The sequence below is a fragment of the Salvelinus sp. IW2-2015 genome, linkage group LG8 (genome assembly GCF_002910315.2).
Source record: "Salvelinus sp. IW2-2015 linkage group LG8, ASM291031v2, whole genome shotgun sequence".
Lineage (NCBI taxonomy): Eukaryota > Metazoa > Chordata > Actinopteri > Salmoniformes > Salmonidae > Salvelinus > Salvelinus sp. IW2-2015.
The window spans coordinates 2,543-20,463 of record NC_036848.1 but is presented as its reverse complement, the minus strand read 5'-3'; the positions used below and the strand labels follow the sequence as shown (position 1 = coordinate 20,463).

At 41.4% G+C, this 17,921-nt stretch overlaps 1 protein-coding gene across 1 annotated transcript in view; it reads left to right on the top strand.

The window, feature by feature from the left end:
- Positions 1–906: 906 nt before the first annotated feature.
- The window catches only part of LOC111968287 (cationic amino acid transporter 2-like), a gene marked incomplete at its 3' end in the record, with an annotated part of 19,551 nt that continues 2,536 nt past the window's right edge, over positions 907–17,921 (top strand). The window contains 11 exon segments of the mRNA XM_070444658.1: positions 907–1,200; positions 2,083–2,254; positions 3,960–4,161; positions 12,673–12,828; positions 12,956–13,014; positions 13,016–13,076; positions 13,079–13,114; positions 16,397–16,440; positions 16,610–16,715; positions 17,065–17,287; positions 17,699–17,835. Of these exon segments, the coding sequence (XP_070300759.1) occupies positions 2,087–2,254; positions 3,960–4,161; positions 12,673–12,828; positions 12,956–13,014; positions 13,016–13,076; positions 13,079–13,114; positions 16,397–16,440; positions 16,610–16,715; positions 17,065–17,287; positions 17,699–17,835 (1,192 nt within the window).

Below are 17,921 nucleotides of genomic sequence, written 5' to 3'. Positions count from 1 at the left end.
AACTACATTGCAGAGAAAAACATAACCTTGTCTCCAGAGTCAGCTGGGACCTAACTGAGATGATAGGGACAGGGCAACAATGCAGGGTGTGTCGTAGTGTGCCCTGAGAAAGAAACTGCGTGGACAGACAGTCACAGTGGGGTCCGAAATTATTGACACCCTTCCTGATTTAATAAAGGAATTAACATCCCATAATGCTTAGGGTCATGTATAACAATACTGGGCAGGCCATTATTTTGGCTACCATGTCTATGCCCCCATAGGATGACAATGCCCTCATCCACAGAGCACGAGAGGTCACTGAACGGGTTGATGAGCATGAAAACGATGTAAACCATATGCCATGGCTGTCTCAGTCACCAGATCTCAACCCAATTGTACACTTAGGGGAGATTCTGGTGTGGTTCCTGAGACAGTTATCCACCATCAACAAAACACGAAATGATGGAATTTCTCATGGAAGAAATCGAGTTCCAGACACTTGTAGAATCTATGCCAAGGTGCATTGAAGCTGTTCTGGCTCGTGGTGCCCCCAACACCTTATTAAAACACTTTATGTTGGTGTTTGCTTTATTTTGGCAGTTACATGTACATCGTTTGCTAAAACATTTTTGAAATTTGTATTATTATATACTAATACAATTGCTCAGAGAAATAGATTTTGTTTAACAAGTAATATTTTTGTTTCTCAAAAAGGTAGGGTTCAAAATCGGTGGCGTTATTCTCACAAAGTGAGATTATTATTTTATTTTTTACCCCTACCTTTTTGAGAAAAAGTATAGTATAAAATAAAATAATTTCCAAAATGTTTGGAGCATACAATATAGTTCAGTATTTGAATTATTTACATAATTTATACATTCATTTTTGCTCATCTTTAAACAGTGTGTCAATCATTTCATACCCCACTGTATATATTCTCCTTCGAGATAGTGGCATTTAGCTAGCGGATCATTCTCTGGTTCATTCTTCCCCCTCTGTTTTTGTCCTCTCCAATGTAAGGAAGGAGGGAGCAGTGGCCCTACCGAACACCCAGTGGAGAGAGCGAGAGCGAGAGAGAGAGAGAGAGAGAGAGAGAGAGAGAGAGAGAGAGAGAGAGAGAGAGAGAGAGAGAGAGAGAGAGAGAGAGCTGAATGGAATGTCTCTGATTCTTAATGTTCCGTCTCAGAACACATAACAACATGGAACTTCTATCGTGAGGTGAGTACACATTCTATTGATTCACACACCTGTTATTGGATATTACATTCCTAATACATGTTTTTATATGACATATCTGTTTAGTTAACATGTATTTACATGACATACTGTAAATATTTCCTTACATACTTGACTCATTTAGGTTTATCCCATGGATAAAAGTTGTCAAGTTCAGTTTTGGCTAGAGTCATGAGTCATGTAGCAGGTTAGGGCGTAGTTATAGAGCCAGTGGGCATCAGGAGAAAAACGACAAGCAACAGAAATCTTCTGTCAGGCAGGTGATAAAGGAGGAGGCATAAAATAATTAAGTGATTGAAGGAAGGAATAATCAACACTATCAATTGTCTCTCCTAAACACAGCACAGCTCTGTAGCAGGGAATCACTCACTAACAGATAAGCAGACAAACAAATCTTTATGTATTTCATATTTGGTAGATTAATGATAGTGATTTTGGGCCATTTTAAAAGAAGAATGCAGACTTGTCGCTCAGCGGTGCTGAACTTTTGGAGTTAGCGAGCCTRGTGTAAGAATGTTACTGATAGGGACAATCCATAAAGTAGCTTATGGATTTTACCGTGGATTTACAAAGAGCACGGTTTGCATATAGAAGACTTCATGAAAATACATGGAAACTGATCAAGGTTATTGATAACGTTTCTGATATTATACTGCTGATCTTTCAAACTGTGGTAAAGACAGACAGTTTTAAAGGTATTTTCTTCAATGTAACTTTTGAACTTATTAGAAAGTAATGTTCTTGAAGAGTGGCGTTAACATGATTCGGTGTTAGGCCCGGCCCACTGATCCCCTTTTCTCTCTCTACCTTCTCTCATTACATCCCCCCCCTCTCTCTCCCTCCCCCAACCCCTGACCCCAATAGAAGGATGACCTGCCACTCATTGAGCTCCTTTGTACGGAGCCTGTCCAGGAGAAAACCTCTGGAGCCTGAGGGAGAGGAGTCCACTTTCAACCGCTGTCTCACCACCCTGGACCTGGTGGCCCTAGGAGTGGGGAGTACCCTGGGGGCAGGGGTCTACGTTCTCTCTGGAGAGGTATGGATACAACTTCTTTTAGTTAACTTCATTTACTTTAATTAACACTGTTGACTTGGTGGCCCTGGGGGTGGGGGATTACCTAGGGGGTGGGGATTTACCTAGGGGGTGGGGACTAGCGTTACCCCCCAACCTAGGGGGTGGGGATTACCTAGGGGGGGGACTGGGCGGTACCTAGGGGGTGGGGCATACCTAGGGGGCGGGGATTACCTAGAAGGGGTGGCGAATTATACCTAGGCGGGCGATTATATGGATACATATCTGATTGTTGCATTTATCCTTTTCAATTTTTCCACGTTTACCTGTCAACACTTTTTAATACTTTAACACTTAGCCATAAGTAACACTTTAATGTAACATTTTAACGTAACAATTTAATGTAATGCTTTAATGTAATGCTTTAAATGTAACAGTTAATGTAACATTTTAACGTAACATTTTAATGTAACACTTTACGTAACACTTTAACCTAAACTTTTAATGTAACACTTTTACGTAACTATAAACGTATAGGAAGCATAAATAGTCGTCAGTTTGTGATAAAAACACCACATTTGGCAGATATGTAGATTCATTCAAGAGTGTGCAAAGCTGTCATCAAGGCAAAGGGTGGCTACTTTGAAGAATCTCAAATATAACATATATTTTGAATTGTTTAACACTTTTTTGGCTAATACATGATTCCGTATGTGTTATTTCATAGTTTTGATGTCTTCACTATTATTCTACAATGTAGAAAATAGTAAAAATAAAGAAAAACCCCTGAATGAGTAGGTGTGTCCAAACTTTTGACTTGTACTGTAAAATAAAAAATATATAGATTTCGATCCATCGCAGGTTTGACGCCTGGGGGGGCGTGACATCCATCTTACAAGATAATGGTTGAATATATTTYAAGATGTACTCCAACTATTTTAGAACCTTAGAAYTACAGTAAGYACACTTAAGGGTTAAAAAAAAAKYTGTTTTGAGCAACTGCCAACTTTAAGGAGTAGGCCATTCCAGGAAGTTGGTCTGATGGTGCCCTCTGATGTCATCGCCCTCCCCCCACCACCCCCACTTGTGCCATGTCATGAGTGTATCTGGACCACCTATTGAGATGTGCCTTTTGTTAAATAATTAAAGAGCAGCAGTAAAATAACAATAGCGAGGCTATATGCAGGGGGTAGCGGTACAGAGTCAATGTGCGGGGACACCAGTTAGTCGAGGTAATTGAGATAATAGGTACAGTACATGTAGGTAGAGTTAAAGTGACTATGCATAGATGATAAACAGAGAATAGCAGCGTAAAAGGGTGTGATTTCATTTGTTTTTGAGAAACTTACCCCAACCACTGATTCACTTCCTCATTCTCGCTGTGCAGTATGGGTGCTCTGAAAAAACATGAACAAATGCTSCAGAAATAACCAAATATGTCAAACGCTCTCAGTATAGTGATGCAGGTCACCAGATGGTGGACACATTAAATTGTATTTAATGCACAATGAGGATGAGGAAGTGAATTGCTGGTTGGGGTAAGTAAAAAAAAAAGTGAAATCGCAAAAACAGTGTCCGGACCTTTCTATAATATTTTAGGGAGTTTCCCTAGCCACTGGGCTTCTGCATCTGTATTGCTTGCTCTTTAGGGTTTTGGCCGGGTATCTGGATACTGCTGATATAAAAAGGGATTTATAAAATCAATTTAATTGATTATCATATCTATTAGGTTGCTAGGACGTCGTCAGGTCCCAGCATCATCATATCCTTCTTCATCGCTGCCGTGGCCTCCATCTTTGCCGGCTTGTGCTACGCTGAYTTCGGGGCCCGCGTCCCCAAAACGGGGTCTGCGTATCTGTACAGCTATGTGACGGTAGGAGAGCTACTGGCGTTTATTACCGGGTGGAATCTGTTGCTGTCCTACGTCATAGGTAAGATACAACTGCATACTACTTCATTCTGCTTCAGGAGTTTTCCTAACTATGATTTTGGGAGTGAACTATTCTTATCTGATCTACACTCACAGGCCAGTTTATTAGGTACGCCACCCCGTTTTACGAAAATGGATCGCTCCTACAGACAGTTAGTCACGTGGCTGTGACTTCCTATATAAAGCAGGCAGACGGGCATCGAGGCATTCAGTTACTGATCGATTGAACGCTAGAATGGGCAAAACGTGTGACCTAAGCGACTTTGATAATGGTATGATCGGCGGTACCAGGCGCGCCGGACTCAGTATCTCAGAAACAGCCGCACTCCTGAGCTTTTCACACACGACAGTGTCTAGGGTTTACCAAGAATGATGCAACAAACACAAAACATCCAGTCAGAGGCAGTCCTGTGGGTGAAAATAGCTRGTTGATGAGAGAGGTCAAAGGAGAATGGCAAGAATCATGCAAGGATACAAAYTGAGAAATATAAAGATCCAGTCRAAATATAAAGATCCAGTCCATTTAAAGAATTGGAGGCCCTTTACACTTCAGTGTTGTGATGCAAAAATTKTAGAAAAATMTATAGAATTTAAAAGGTTTTGTCYGACATTATTCATTCTAATCAGACAGGTTTTTTACATGGARGACACATTGAAGATAATATAAGGCAAGTACTGGAAACAAAAAAGCAATAAGAAAAATCTAGGAAACCAGTCCTGCTCTTCATAGCGGACTTTAAAAAGGCTTTTGATTAAGTACGACTGGAGTTTARATATAKATMCCTGGAACATTTACATTTTGGAGAATCTCTAATAAAATGGGTTAAAATCATGTGTAGTAACCTTGGTGTAAAAGAGTAAAGAATGGTTACTTCTCAGAAAGTTTTAAACTGTCAAGAGGAGTAAAACAAGGTTGTCCACTATCGGCATATGTATTTATTGTGGCSATCTAAATGTTAGCTGTTAAAATTAGATCCAACAATAATATTAAGGGATTAGAAATCTGTGGCTTATCAACAAAGGTGTCATTGTACGCTGATGATTKATGTTTTCTTTTAAATCCACAATTAGAATCCCTCCACGGCCTCATAGAGGATCTAGATACTTTTTCTAAACTCTCTGGATTACAACCAAATTATGATCCGTGAACTATATTATGTATTGGATCACACAAAAATACTACTTTTACATTACTGTGTAGTTTACCAATAAAATGGTCTGATGGTGACGTGGACATACTCGGGTTCTATAAACAAAAAAAACGATCTCACTACAAACATTTTAAGAAAAAGTTTGCAAAAATAGATAAGATCTTGCTAACATGGAAAGGAAAATACCTGTCCATTTGTGGAAAAATCACCCTGATGAACTCTTTAGTCAATCCCAGTTTACCCTGATTAACTCTTTAGTCATATCCAGTTTACCCTGATTAACTCTTTAGTCATATCCCAGTTTACCCTGATTAACTCTTAGTCATATCCCAGTTTACCCTGATTAACTCTTTAGTCATATCCCAGTTTACCTTGATTAAGTCTTTAGTCATATCCCAGTTTACCTTGATTAACTCTTTAGTCATATCCAGTTTACCCTGATTAACCTTTTAGTTCATATCCAGTTTACCTTGATTAAGTCTTTAGTCATATTCCAGTTTACCCTGATTAACTCTTTAGTCATATCCAGTTTACCCTGATTAACTCTTTAGTCATATCCCAGTTTACCCTGATTAACTCTTTAGTCAATCCAGTTTACCTGATAACTCTTTAGTCATTACCAGTTTACCCTGATTAACTCTTTAGTCATATCCAGTTTACCTTGATTAAGTCTTTATTCATATCCCAGTTTACCTTGATTAACTCTTAGTCAATTCCCAGTTTAACCTGATTAACTCTTTAGTCATCTATCCCAGTACCTTGATTAACTCTTTAATCATATCCCAGTTTACCTTGATAACTCTTTAGTCATATCCCAGTTTACCTTGATTAACTCTTTAGTCATATCCCAGTTTACCCTGATTAACTCTTAGTCATATCCCAGTTACCCTGATTAACTCTTTATCATATCCCAGTTACCCTGATTAAGTCTAGTCATATCCCAGTTTACCTTTTAACTCTTTAGTCATATCCCAGTTTACCTTGATTAACTTTAGTCATATCCCAGTTTACCCTGATTACTCTTTAGTCATATCCCAGTTTACCCTGATTAACTCTTTAGTCATATCCCAGTTTACCCTGATTAAATCTTATCATATTCCCAGTTTACCTTGATTAACTCTTTAGTCATATCCAGTTTACCCGATTAACTCTTATCATATCCAGTTTACCCTGATTAACTCTTTAGTCATATCCAGTTAACCTGATTAGTCTTTTAGTCATATCCCAGTTACCTGATTAACTCTTTAGTCAAATATCCCAGTTTACCTTGATTAACTCTTTAGTCATATCCCAGTTTACCCTGATTAACTCTTTAGTCAGATCCCAGTACTTATCTTATCATATCCAGTTACCCTGATTAAGTCTTTAGTCTATATCCCAGTTTACCTTGATTAACTCTTTAGTCATATCCAGTTTACCCTGAACTCTTAGTCATATCCAGTTTACCCTGATTAACTCTTAGTCATATCCAGTTCACCTATTGTCTTATGTCTTGCTTACACCCCGACCTGCTTTTTAAATTACGTGAGAGAAAAAATATTGCACTTTATTTGGAACGGCCAGACAAAATTAAACGGGCCTAATTTATATAATGAATATGAATTCGGAGGGCAGAAATCATTAAATACTGAAGCATTAGACCTCTCACTGAAGGCTTCAGTCATACAAAAGCTATACTTAAATCCGAACTGGTTCTCTAGCAAGTTAGTAAGAATGTCTCACCGTATGTTCAAGAAAAGCCTTTTTTCCCCTTTATTCAGATTACAACCTCTCCCTTTATTCAGATTACAACCTCTCCTTTATTCAGATTACAACCTCTCCCTTTATTCAGATTACAACCTCTCCTTTATTCAGATTACAACCTCTCACTTTATTCAGATTACAACCTCTCACTTTATTCAGATTACAACCTCTCACTTTATTCAGATCACAACCTCTCCCTTTATTCATATACAACCTCTCCCTTTATTCAGATTACAACCTCTCCCTTTATTCAGATTACAACCCTCCCTTATTTCAGATTACAACCTCTCCCTTTATTCAGTATACAACCTCTCCCTTTATTCAGATTACAACCTCTCACTTTATTCAGATTACAACCTCTCACTTTATTCAGATCACAACCTCTCCCTTTATTCATATACAACCTCCCTTTATTCAGATTACAACCTCCCCTTTATTCAGATTACAACCTCTCCATTTATTCAGATTACAACCTCTCCCTTTATTCAGATTACAACCTCTACTTATTTCAGATTACAACCTCTCCCTTTATTCAGATTACAACCTCTTCCCTTTATTCAGATTACAACCTCTCCCTTTATTCATATTACAACCTCTCCCTTTATTCAGATTACAACCTCTCCTTTATTCAGATTACAACCTGCTCCATTTATTCAGTTACAACCTCTCCCTTTATTCAGATTACAACCTCTTACTTTATTCAAATTACAACTCTCCCTTTATTCAGATTACAACCTCTCCCTTTATTCAGATTACAAACTCTCCCTTTATTCAGATACAACTCTCCCTTATTCAGATTACAACCTCTCTCATTTATTCAGATTACAACCTCTCCCTTTATTCAGATTACAACCCTCTTACTTTATTCAGATTACAACCTCTCCCTTTATTCAGATACAACCTCTCCCTTTATTCAGATTACAACCCTCCCTTATTTCAGATTACAACCTCTCCCTTTATTCAGATTACAACACTTCCTTTATTCATTATCAAACCTTTACTTATTCAGATTACAACCTCTCCCTTATTCAGTACAACCTCTCCCTTATCAGATACAACCTCCCCTTATTCAGATTACAACCTCTCACTTTATTCAGATCACAACCTCTCCTTTAATCAGATACAACCTCTCCCTTTATTCAGATTACAAACTCTCCCTTTATTCAGATTACAACCTCCCCTTTATTCAGTTACAACCTCTCACTTTCAGTTATTTGAAAAGAAATCATCTCCCCAAATATCACTCTAAAATATAGCCATAGAAAGTTGTTTGCAATTTCAATTTAATCCACCAAAAAAGACAATCAAAATAATACAAAAAATATTGTGGTCAACTCAAATATATTAGGAGGCCTTTTGCCTTTGTAGCCGTCATTGTAAATAAGAATTGTTCTTAACTGACTTGCCTAGTTAAATAAAGGTTAAATTAAGTAAAAACACAATAAAAAAAGTATAATCTTTGTAAATGATATCATAAAGACCACTGGATAGAGTTATGTCATACATGGGAGAGGTCAGACCACTGGTAGAGTTATGTCATACATGGGAGAGTCAGACACTGTAGATTATGTCATACAGGAGAGTCAGACCACTGTAGAGTTATGTCATACATGGAGAGGGCAGACCACTGTAGAGTTATGTCATACATGGGAGAGGTCAGACCACTGGTAGGTTATGTCATACATGGGAAGGTCAGACCACTGTAGATTATGTCATACATGCAGCTAACATAAATACACTGCTCAAAAAAATAAAGGGAACACTTAAACAACACAATGTAACTCCAAGTCAATCACACTTCTGTGAAATCAAACTGGCCACTTAGGAAGCAACACTGTTGACAATAAATTTCACATGCTGTTGTGCAAATACAAGTACATCAGGAGACGTGGAGGGCCGTAGGAGGCAACAACCCAGCAGCAGGACCGCTACCTCCGCCTTTGTGCAGGAGGTGCACTGCCACGCCCTGCAAAATGACCTCCAGCAGGCCACAAATGTGCATGTGTGTCTGCTCAAACGGTCAGAAACAGACTCCTAGAGGGTGGTATGAGGCCCGACGTCCACAGGGGGTTGTGCTTACAGCCCAACACCTGCAGGACGTTTGGCATTTGCCAGAGAACCCAAGATTGGCAAATTCGCCACTGGCGCCCTGTGCTCTTCACAGATAGAAGCAGGTTCACACTGAGCACATGAGCACATGTGACAGACGTGACAGAGTCTGGAGACGCCGTGGAGAACGTTCTGCTGCCTGCAACATCCTCCAGCCATGACCCGTTTGGCGATGGTCAGTCATGTGTGGTGGGTGGCATTTCTTTGTGGGCCGCACAGCCCTCCATGTGCTCCCCAGAGGTAGCCTGACTGCCATTAGGTACCGAGATGAGATCCTCAGACCCCTTGTGAGACCATATGCTGACACATGCACATTTGTGGCCTGCTGGAGTCATTTTGCAGGGCTCTGGCAGTGCACCTCCTTGCACAAAGGCGGGAGTAGCGGTCCTGCTGCTGTGGTTTGCCCTCCTACGGCCTCCTCCACGTCTCCTGATGTACTGGCCTGTCTCTCGGTAGCGCCTCCATGCTCTGGACACTACGCTGACAGACACAGCAAACCTTTTGCCACAGCTCGCATTGATGTGCCATCCTGGAAACTGCACTACCTGAGCCACTGTGTGGGTTGTAGACTCCGTCTCATGCTACCACTAGAGTGAGAGCAGCCGCCAGCATTCAAAAGTGACCAAAACATCAGCCAGGAAGCATAGGAACTGAGAAGTGGTCTGTGGTCACCACCTGCAGAATCACTCCTTTTTTGGGGGTGTCTTGCTAATGCCTATAATTTCCACATTTTGTCTATTCCATTTGCACAACAGCATGTGAAATTTGTCAATCAGTGTTGCTTCCTAAGTGGACAGTTTTGATTTCACAGAAGTGTGATTGACTTGGAGTTACATTGTGTTGTTTAAGTGTTCCCTTTATTTTTTTGAGCAGTGTATATGGAATGTCTGCTCTACCCAAAATTACAACCAACAGCATTACCACAAAGAATGGATGAGGAAAGTGGAAGGGGGAAAAGGTAAGGAACTTGTCTCGCCCTGCGTTAAAGACCATCATTGGTTAAAGAGAATTGTGATATATAAAATATATACCAGTTTCATTTAAGGACCAAAAATTTGATAGCAGTGCCATATAGATTGCAAAATAGTTGGGAAGAGATTTTTGACGTACCGATCCCACATGTTTTATGAATTTACATAAATGCACTCTGTACAGATGGGCTATGTACAAGGGCTATGTACAGATTGGGCTATGTACAGATGGGTTATGACAGATGGGCTATTTACAGATGGGCTATTTACAGATGGGCTATTTACAGATGGGCTATTTACAGGTGCAGTGATCCGTGAGCTGCTCTCAGCTGATGCTTAAAGTTAGTGAGGGAGATATGAGTGTCCAGCTTCAGTGATTTTGCACTGTGATAGACCGCAACCATTTTCTCAGTAGAGTGTTGGAGATATTTTGTAAATGACATCGCCAAAGTCAAGAATCGTCAGGATAGTCAAGTTTTACGAGGTATTGTAACGACCCTGGGGTCATAAGCGCGGATATCGACTCTGCCGCACGAGCATGCTTTTGCGGCACAGTCGATAGCCGCTGACTTCGGGCTAGAAGGTCGATGGTTCGAGACCTGCTCCCTGCCTGTTTCATTACAGTGTGTTTGGCAGCATGAGTGAAGGACGCTTTTTTGCAAAATAGGAAGCACATTCTAGATTTAACTTTGGATTGGAGATGCTTAATGTGAGTCTGGAAGGAGAGTTTACAGWCTAACCAGACACRTAGGTATTTCTAGTTGTCCACATATTCTAAGTCAGAACCGTCCAGAGTAGTGATGCTGCACGGGAGGGCAGGTGCGGGCAGCGATCAGTTGAAGAGCATGCATTTAGTTTGACTTGCATTTAAGAGCAGTTGGAGGCCACGGAAGGAGAGTTGTATGGCATTGAAGCTCGTCTGGAGTTTCAACCAGGACGTGCTACTGTGCTCTTAAAAACAACGGCAGTTAAATTAACTGATAATTAAGAGTCTAGATAGTTGGAGTCATTTACCTAAGGTTAACCAATCACATTTATTGCCTAAACTTAACCAATCACATTCATATCTACCCTCTAGGGCGCTCTCTGCGCTCTGGGTATGTACGATATGACACAATACAGTAAAATTAMGATTCAAAATTAACTCTCTACTCTTATCGTTATCTTCTCAGGGATGTTTTTTTTMAARCTTTATTTAACTAGGCAAGTCAATTAAGAACAAATTCTTATTTTCAATGACGGCTTAGGAACGGTGGGTTAACTGTCTTGTTCAGGGGCAGAACGACCGATTTTTTACCTTGTCAGCTCGGGGTTCCAACGCTCTAACCACTAGGCTACCTGCCGCCCCATTTGTATGACACTGCGTGATAAAACGATGAGTACTGATTGGTGGATTGACTGTGTAGGACTTTACACACTTATCCGTATATGGGTTGAAGATTAAAAAAAACGGCTACATTGGAACGTAGTGGGCTATACTGCGCTGAATGGGGTTTTGACTGATAGCAGGCATGCTACAAGACGTTTTCCCCCATTTCCTCCTGCTAATTGGGCAACTTTTGCAAAAAGAACATCTGTCTGAGTTGAGGGAAATTCTGTAAATTAAAAGGAATTAATGAAAGATGAGACGTTGAGGATTATAATAAATACCGCTTTGACGTCATTACACCCCAAATGGGCACTAAAACTCATGTCATATACAGTGTCAACATGTATGATCAATATGTTTATTGTTGTGTTTATTGTTTATTGTTTATTTATTGTGTCATACCCTGGAATGTTCTGAATCTGTTTCTCTGAATTGCCTTGTGAAAGCAATCTAAGATCGTATTGTATAACTTAGCTAGTCATGTTGGCAATAGAACAATCTTTCAAATCATGCCCACCAGATTGCGATGTATAATGGGCAGTTTTCTGGATCCCATAAACAAGAACAGTAATTGTGTGATGGCTGGGATGCAGGGTTGTGTTCCAACAAAACAACTACTRGTCTGCCTGCTCTAGATACCCATTGGCAAAGCTACAGTAGGAGAGCTCTAAAAAAGCACCTTATAGTTGAAAACTACAATTACTTAGTAACTGTGGACATGWGTGGCCACTTGGAGACACCAGCTAMTCCTCTCACTCAAASCCTTGTKATTTTCTTGTCTTATGTTGCACCTACCCCACATTTTCCAGGAATATTCTTATCATGTTACGGAATGTATCCAGACTATTTTCAGATTTCGTCGTCAACAAATGTGGCGAAAAGTACAGTAAATGTAAAATGCGCATAAAATCAACAGTTTAATGTTTGGATTCAGTCTTGTGTCAGGTGAACTGTTGTGTCCCCTCACCTTTGGTCTAAGAATTTTCACATTATCTCTAAACTGTTCCCTTTCAATTGCTACCATGGTTACGCATATGCTTTTCATGTGTCTTCTGTAAGAAACATTTGAATTTAGCCCTATCCATAAAGGCCAATTCCCACCAGTGTAAAGGCTTGATTGATCCATCTATTGTCACATGGCTAATCTCCTCTCGTCATTATCCTGTCAGGGACGTCCAGTGTGGCGAGGGCTTGGAGCGGAACCTTTGATGACCTCATCGGCAACGTCATGGGGAATTTCTTCAAAGAAAACCTTTACATGGGCCTCCCGGGCCTCGCAGAATACCCAGACTTCTTTGCTGCTGGGCTCATTATGCTCCTGGCAGGTAAACTAAATAAGATTGATTGACTGATTAATCAGTGGTTCGTTTAACAACATAGAGACATTAAAACTGTCTGGTAATGATGATGATGATGATGAACACATGTTTCACGTGTTTCTGTCCTGTGAAGGTCTGCTGGCTTTTGGTGTCCAGGAATCGGCAATAGTCAACAAGATCTTCACGGCCTCGCAACATCCTGGTGCTTCTGTTTGTCATTGTAGCGGGCTTTGTCAAGGAGGACATCGGGAACTGGCTATCAGTCAGGAGGTGCTCATCAACGCTAAGCGGAATTTCAGTATGCAACCATGTTTGATTAAATACATGAGCTATCCTTCGTCATACCAAACTTGCTAGAAACTTCAGTGGTTGTTCTAACACATCTTCTACAAATAGATTGTGAGCGTGTTTTAGCCGTGGTATTGGCAGGAAATATTAGCGTGAATCTTATTAGCAGGAAATATTAGCGTGAATCTTTCACAGAGGTTTCTGGAAAACCAGGGAAGAGTTGGGAAGTTACTAGAATTTTGCAACCCTATATGTATATATATATATACAGTTGAAGTTGGAAGTTTCCATACACTTAGTTGGAGTCATTAAAACTCGTTTTTCAACCACTCCACACACTTTCTTGTTAACAAACTATATTTTTGGCAAGTCGGTTAGGACATCTACCTTGTGCACAACGACACAAGTCATTTTTCCAACAATTGTTTACAGATTATTTCACTTATAACTCACTGTATCACAATTCTAGTGGGTCAGAAGTTTACATACACTAGTTGACTGTGCCTTTAAACAGCTTGGAAAATTACAGAAAATTATGTCATGGCTTTATAAGCTTCTGATAAGCTAATTTACATAATTTGAGTCAATTGGAGGTGTACCTGTGGATGTATTTCAAGGCCTACTTCAAACTCAGTGCCTCTTTGCTTGACATCATGGGAATCAAAAGAAATCAGCCAAGACCTCAGAAACAAATTGCAGACCTCCACAAGTCTGGTTCATCTTGGAAGCAATTTCCAAACGCCTGAAGGTACCACTTTCATCTGTACAAACAATAGTACGCAAGTATAACACCATGGACCCCACAGCCGTCATACTGCTCAGGAAGGGACGCGTTCTGTCTCCTAGAGATGAATGTACTTTGGTGCGAAAAGTGCAAATCAATCCCAGAGCAACAGCAAAGGACCTTGTGAAGATGCTGGAGGAAACAGGTACAAAAGTATCTATATCCCCAGTAAAACAAGTCATATATCGACATAACCTGAAAGGCCGTCAGCAAGGAAGAAGCCACTGCTCCAAAACCGCCATAAAAAAGTCAGACTACGTTTGCAACTACATGGGGACAAAGATTTACTTTTTGGGAAATGTCCTCTGTCTGATGAAACAAAAATAGAACTGTTTGGTCATAATGACATCGTTATGTTTGGAGTAAAAATGGGAGGCTTGCAAGCTGAAGAACACTCCCAACCAGTGAACACGGGGGTGGTAGCATCATGTTGTGGGGGTGCTTTGCTGCAGGAGGGACTGGTGCACTTCAAAATAGATGGATCATAGGCAGGAAAATTACGTGGATATTTGAAGCAACTCTCAAGACATCAGTCAGGAAGTTAAAGCTTGGTCGCAAATGGGTTCTTCCAAATAGACAATGACCCAAGCATACTTCCAAAGTTGTAGCAAAATGGCTTAAGGACAACAAAGTCAAGGTATTGGTGGTCATTACAAAGCCCTGACCTCAATCCTATAGAATGTGTGGGCAGAACTGAAAAAGCGTGTGCAAGCAAGGAGGCCTACAAACCTGACTCAGTTACACCAGGTCTGTCAGGAGGAATGGGCAAAATTCACCCAATTTATTGTGGGAAGCTTGTGGATGGCTACGCAAAATGTTTGATCCAAGTTAAACAATTTAAAGGCAATGCTACCAAATACTAATTGAGTGTACGTAAACTTCTGACCCACTGGGAATGTGTGAAAGAAATAAAAGCTGAAATAAATCATTCTCTCTATTATTATTCTGACATTTCACATCCTTAAAATAAAGTGGTGATCCTAACTGACCTAAAACAGAGAATTGTTACAATGATTTAATGTCAGGAATTGGGAAAACCGAGTTTAAATGTGTTTGGCTAAGGTGTATGTAAACTTCCGAATAATGACAAAGCAAAAACAGGTTTTTAGAAATGCTTGCTAGTTATTAAAAATGAAAACCTAAATATCACATTTACAGAAGTATTCAGACCCTTTACTTGAGTCTTCTTGGGTATGACGCTACAAGCTTGGCACACCTGTATTTGGGGAGTTTTCCCATTCTTCTCTGCAGATTATCTCAAGCTCTGTCACGTTGGTGGGGACGTTGCTGCACAGCTATTTTCAGGTCTCTCCAGAAATGTTAGATCGGGTTAAAGTCCGGGCTCTGGCTGGGCCACTCAAGGCATTCAGAGACTTGTCCCAAAGCCACACCTGCGTTGTCTTGGCTGTGTGCTTAGGGTCATTGTCCTGTGGAAGGTGAACCTTCGCCCCAGTCTGAGGTCCTGAGCGCTCTGGATCAGGTTTCATCAAGGGTCTCTCTGTACTTTGCTCCGTTCATCTTTCCCTCGATCCTGACTAGTCTCCCAGTCCCTGCCGCTGAAAAACATCCCCATAGCGTGATGATGCCACCCCCATGCTTCCCCGTAGGGATGGTGCCAGTGTTCCTCCAGACGTGAGGCTTGGCATTCAGGCCAAAGAGTTCAATCTTGTTTTCATCAGACCAGAGAATCTTGTTTCTCTATGGTCTGAGAGTCCTTTGGTGCCTTTTGGCAAACTCCAAGCGGGCTGTCATGTGCCTTTTACTGAGGAGTGGATTCCATCTGGCCACTCTAACATAAAGGCCTGATTGGTCAAATGCGGCAGAGAGGGTTGTCCTTGAAGGTTCTAGCACCTCCACAGAGGAACTCAGAAGCTCTGTCAGAGTGACCATCAGGTTCTTGGTCATCTCCCTGACCAAGGCTCTTCTCCCTGTGGCTCAGTTTGGCCGGCGCAGCCAGTTCTAGGAAGATTCTTGGTGGTTCCAAACTTCTTCCATTTAAGAATGATGGAGGCCACTGTGTTCTTGGGGACTTCATTGCTGCAGAAATGTTTTTGTACCTTCCCCAGCTGTGCCTCGACAAAATCTATCTCGGAGCTCTACGGACAATTCCTTCGACCTCGTGGCTTGGTTTTTGCTCTGACATGCGCTGTCCACACTGTGGGACCTTATATCGACAGGTTTTTGCCTTTCCAAGTCATGTCCAATCAATAGAATTTACCACAGGTGGACTCCATCAAGTTGTATAAACATCTCAAGGATACATCAATGAAACAGATGCACCTGAGCTCAATTTTGAGTTTTATTGCAAAGGGTCTGAATACTTATGTAAATCAGGTATTTCTGTTATATCTCTCATAAATTTGCAAACATTTCCTATATTGTGACTCTCCAGGAACCTAGCCTCTACAGTCAACGTGACCAGTATATGTCTTGTATTGTGACCTCTCCAGGAACCTAACCTCTACAGTCAACGTGACCAGTATATATGTCTTGTATTGTGACTCTCCAGGAACCTAACCTCTACAGTCAACGTGACCAGTATATATGTCTTGTATTGTGATCTTCCAGGACCTAACCTCTACAGTCAACGTGACCAGTATATATGTCTTGTATTGTGACCTCTCCAGGAACTAGCCTCTACAGTCAACGTGACCAGTATATATGTCTTGTTTTGTGACTTCTCCAGGAACCTAACTCTACAGTCAACGTGACCAGTATGATGGGGATGGAGGGTTCTTCCCGTACGGTTTCGACGGGACAATCTCTGGAGCCGCTACCTGTTTCTACGCCTTCGTAGGCTTCGACTGCATCGCCACAACAAGTAGGCCTACCTGCTTTGATCTTTGAACATGCACAGACACACTAACCTATATACATCAGAAACATTTCCATCCTAAAGAAACGTTAATAAGCCAGGCGCTTCTCCAAGCTTTGTCCATACAGTATCTTTGGTAATGTCCACTCTACCAGAAAACTTTTGGGGTCAATGTTTAGGCACATTGTAACAGTCGATATTCTTCATGATTAAACCTTGCTTGCTTGCTTGATCGATATTGGCTGATTGATCGACTGATTGACCKATCTACTGACTGGCCAATCTACAAGACTGGCCAATCGATTGATGGACTGATTGATTGACAGCTCTTCATTCATTCAWTGTCTCTCTCCAGGTGAGGAGGTGAAGAACCCTCAGAAGTCCATCCCGCTGGGCATCGTGGCGTCTCTCCTCATCTGTTTCCTGGCCTACTTCGCCGTGTCGGCGGCCCTCACTCTGATCATGCCCTACTACAWGCTGAATGTTAACAGCCCGCTGCCCGTGGCCTTCGAGTACATCGGCTGGGGGCCCGCCAAGTATGTGGTGGCTGTCGGCTCGCTCTGCGCCCTCTCCACCAGGTAGGAGAACATGTGAAGTCCCTGGTCAGGCATCATTTCAGTTAGTCGGTTGGCCTGTCTGTCTGTCTGTCTGTCTGTCTGTCTGTCTGTCTGTCTGTCTGTCTGTCTGTCTGTCTGTCTGTCTGTCTGTCTGTCTGTCTCCATTCTAAAAATAGATTAACCATAGTTACCAGGTTGCAAATGCTTTGTAAATTTGGCCTTGTATTCTGTTGTTATAGCTGTTTTGCTGAGATTGTAACGTGGTCCTGTGCTGAGTCTGAATGACAAATGGCACCCTTATCCCTTTATAGTGCACTACCCTATTGGCCCTGGTCAAAAGTAGTGCACTATATAGGGAATAGGGTGCCATTTAGGGCATAAACCTGAGACTGTAACATGTCTGATGGCTCTCTGTGTCTGTCTCCTGTACAGTCTGTTGGGTTCCATGTTCCCTATGCCCCGCGTACTGTTTGCTATGGCCAGAGATGGCCTCCTCTTCAAGCCCCTCAGTAAGGTCAGCACCAGACAAAGTCCTGTCATCGCTACCATCTCCTCCGGGTTCGTAGCAGGTAACACCCCATCCCTCTCTATCTCTCTCTCTACCCTCTCCTCCGGGGTCGTAGCAGGTAACACCCCATCCCTCTCTATCTCTCTC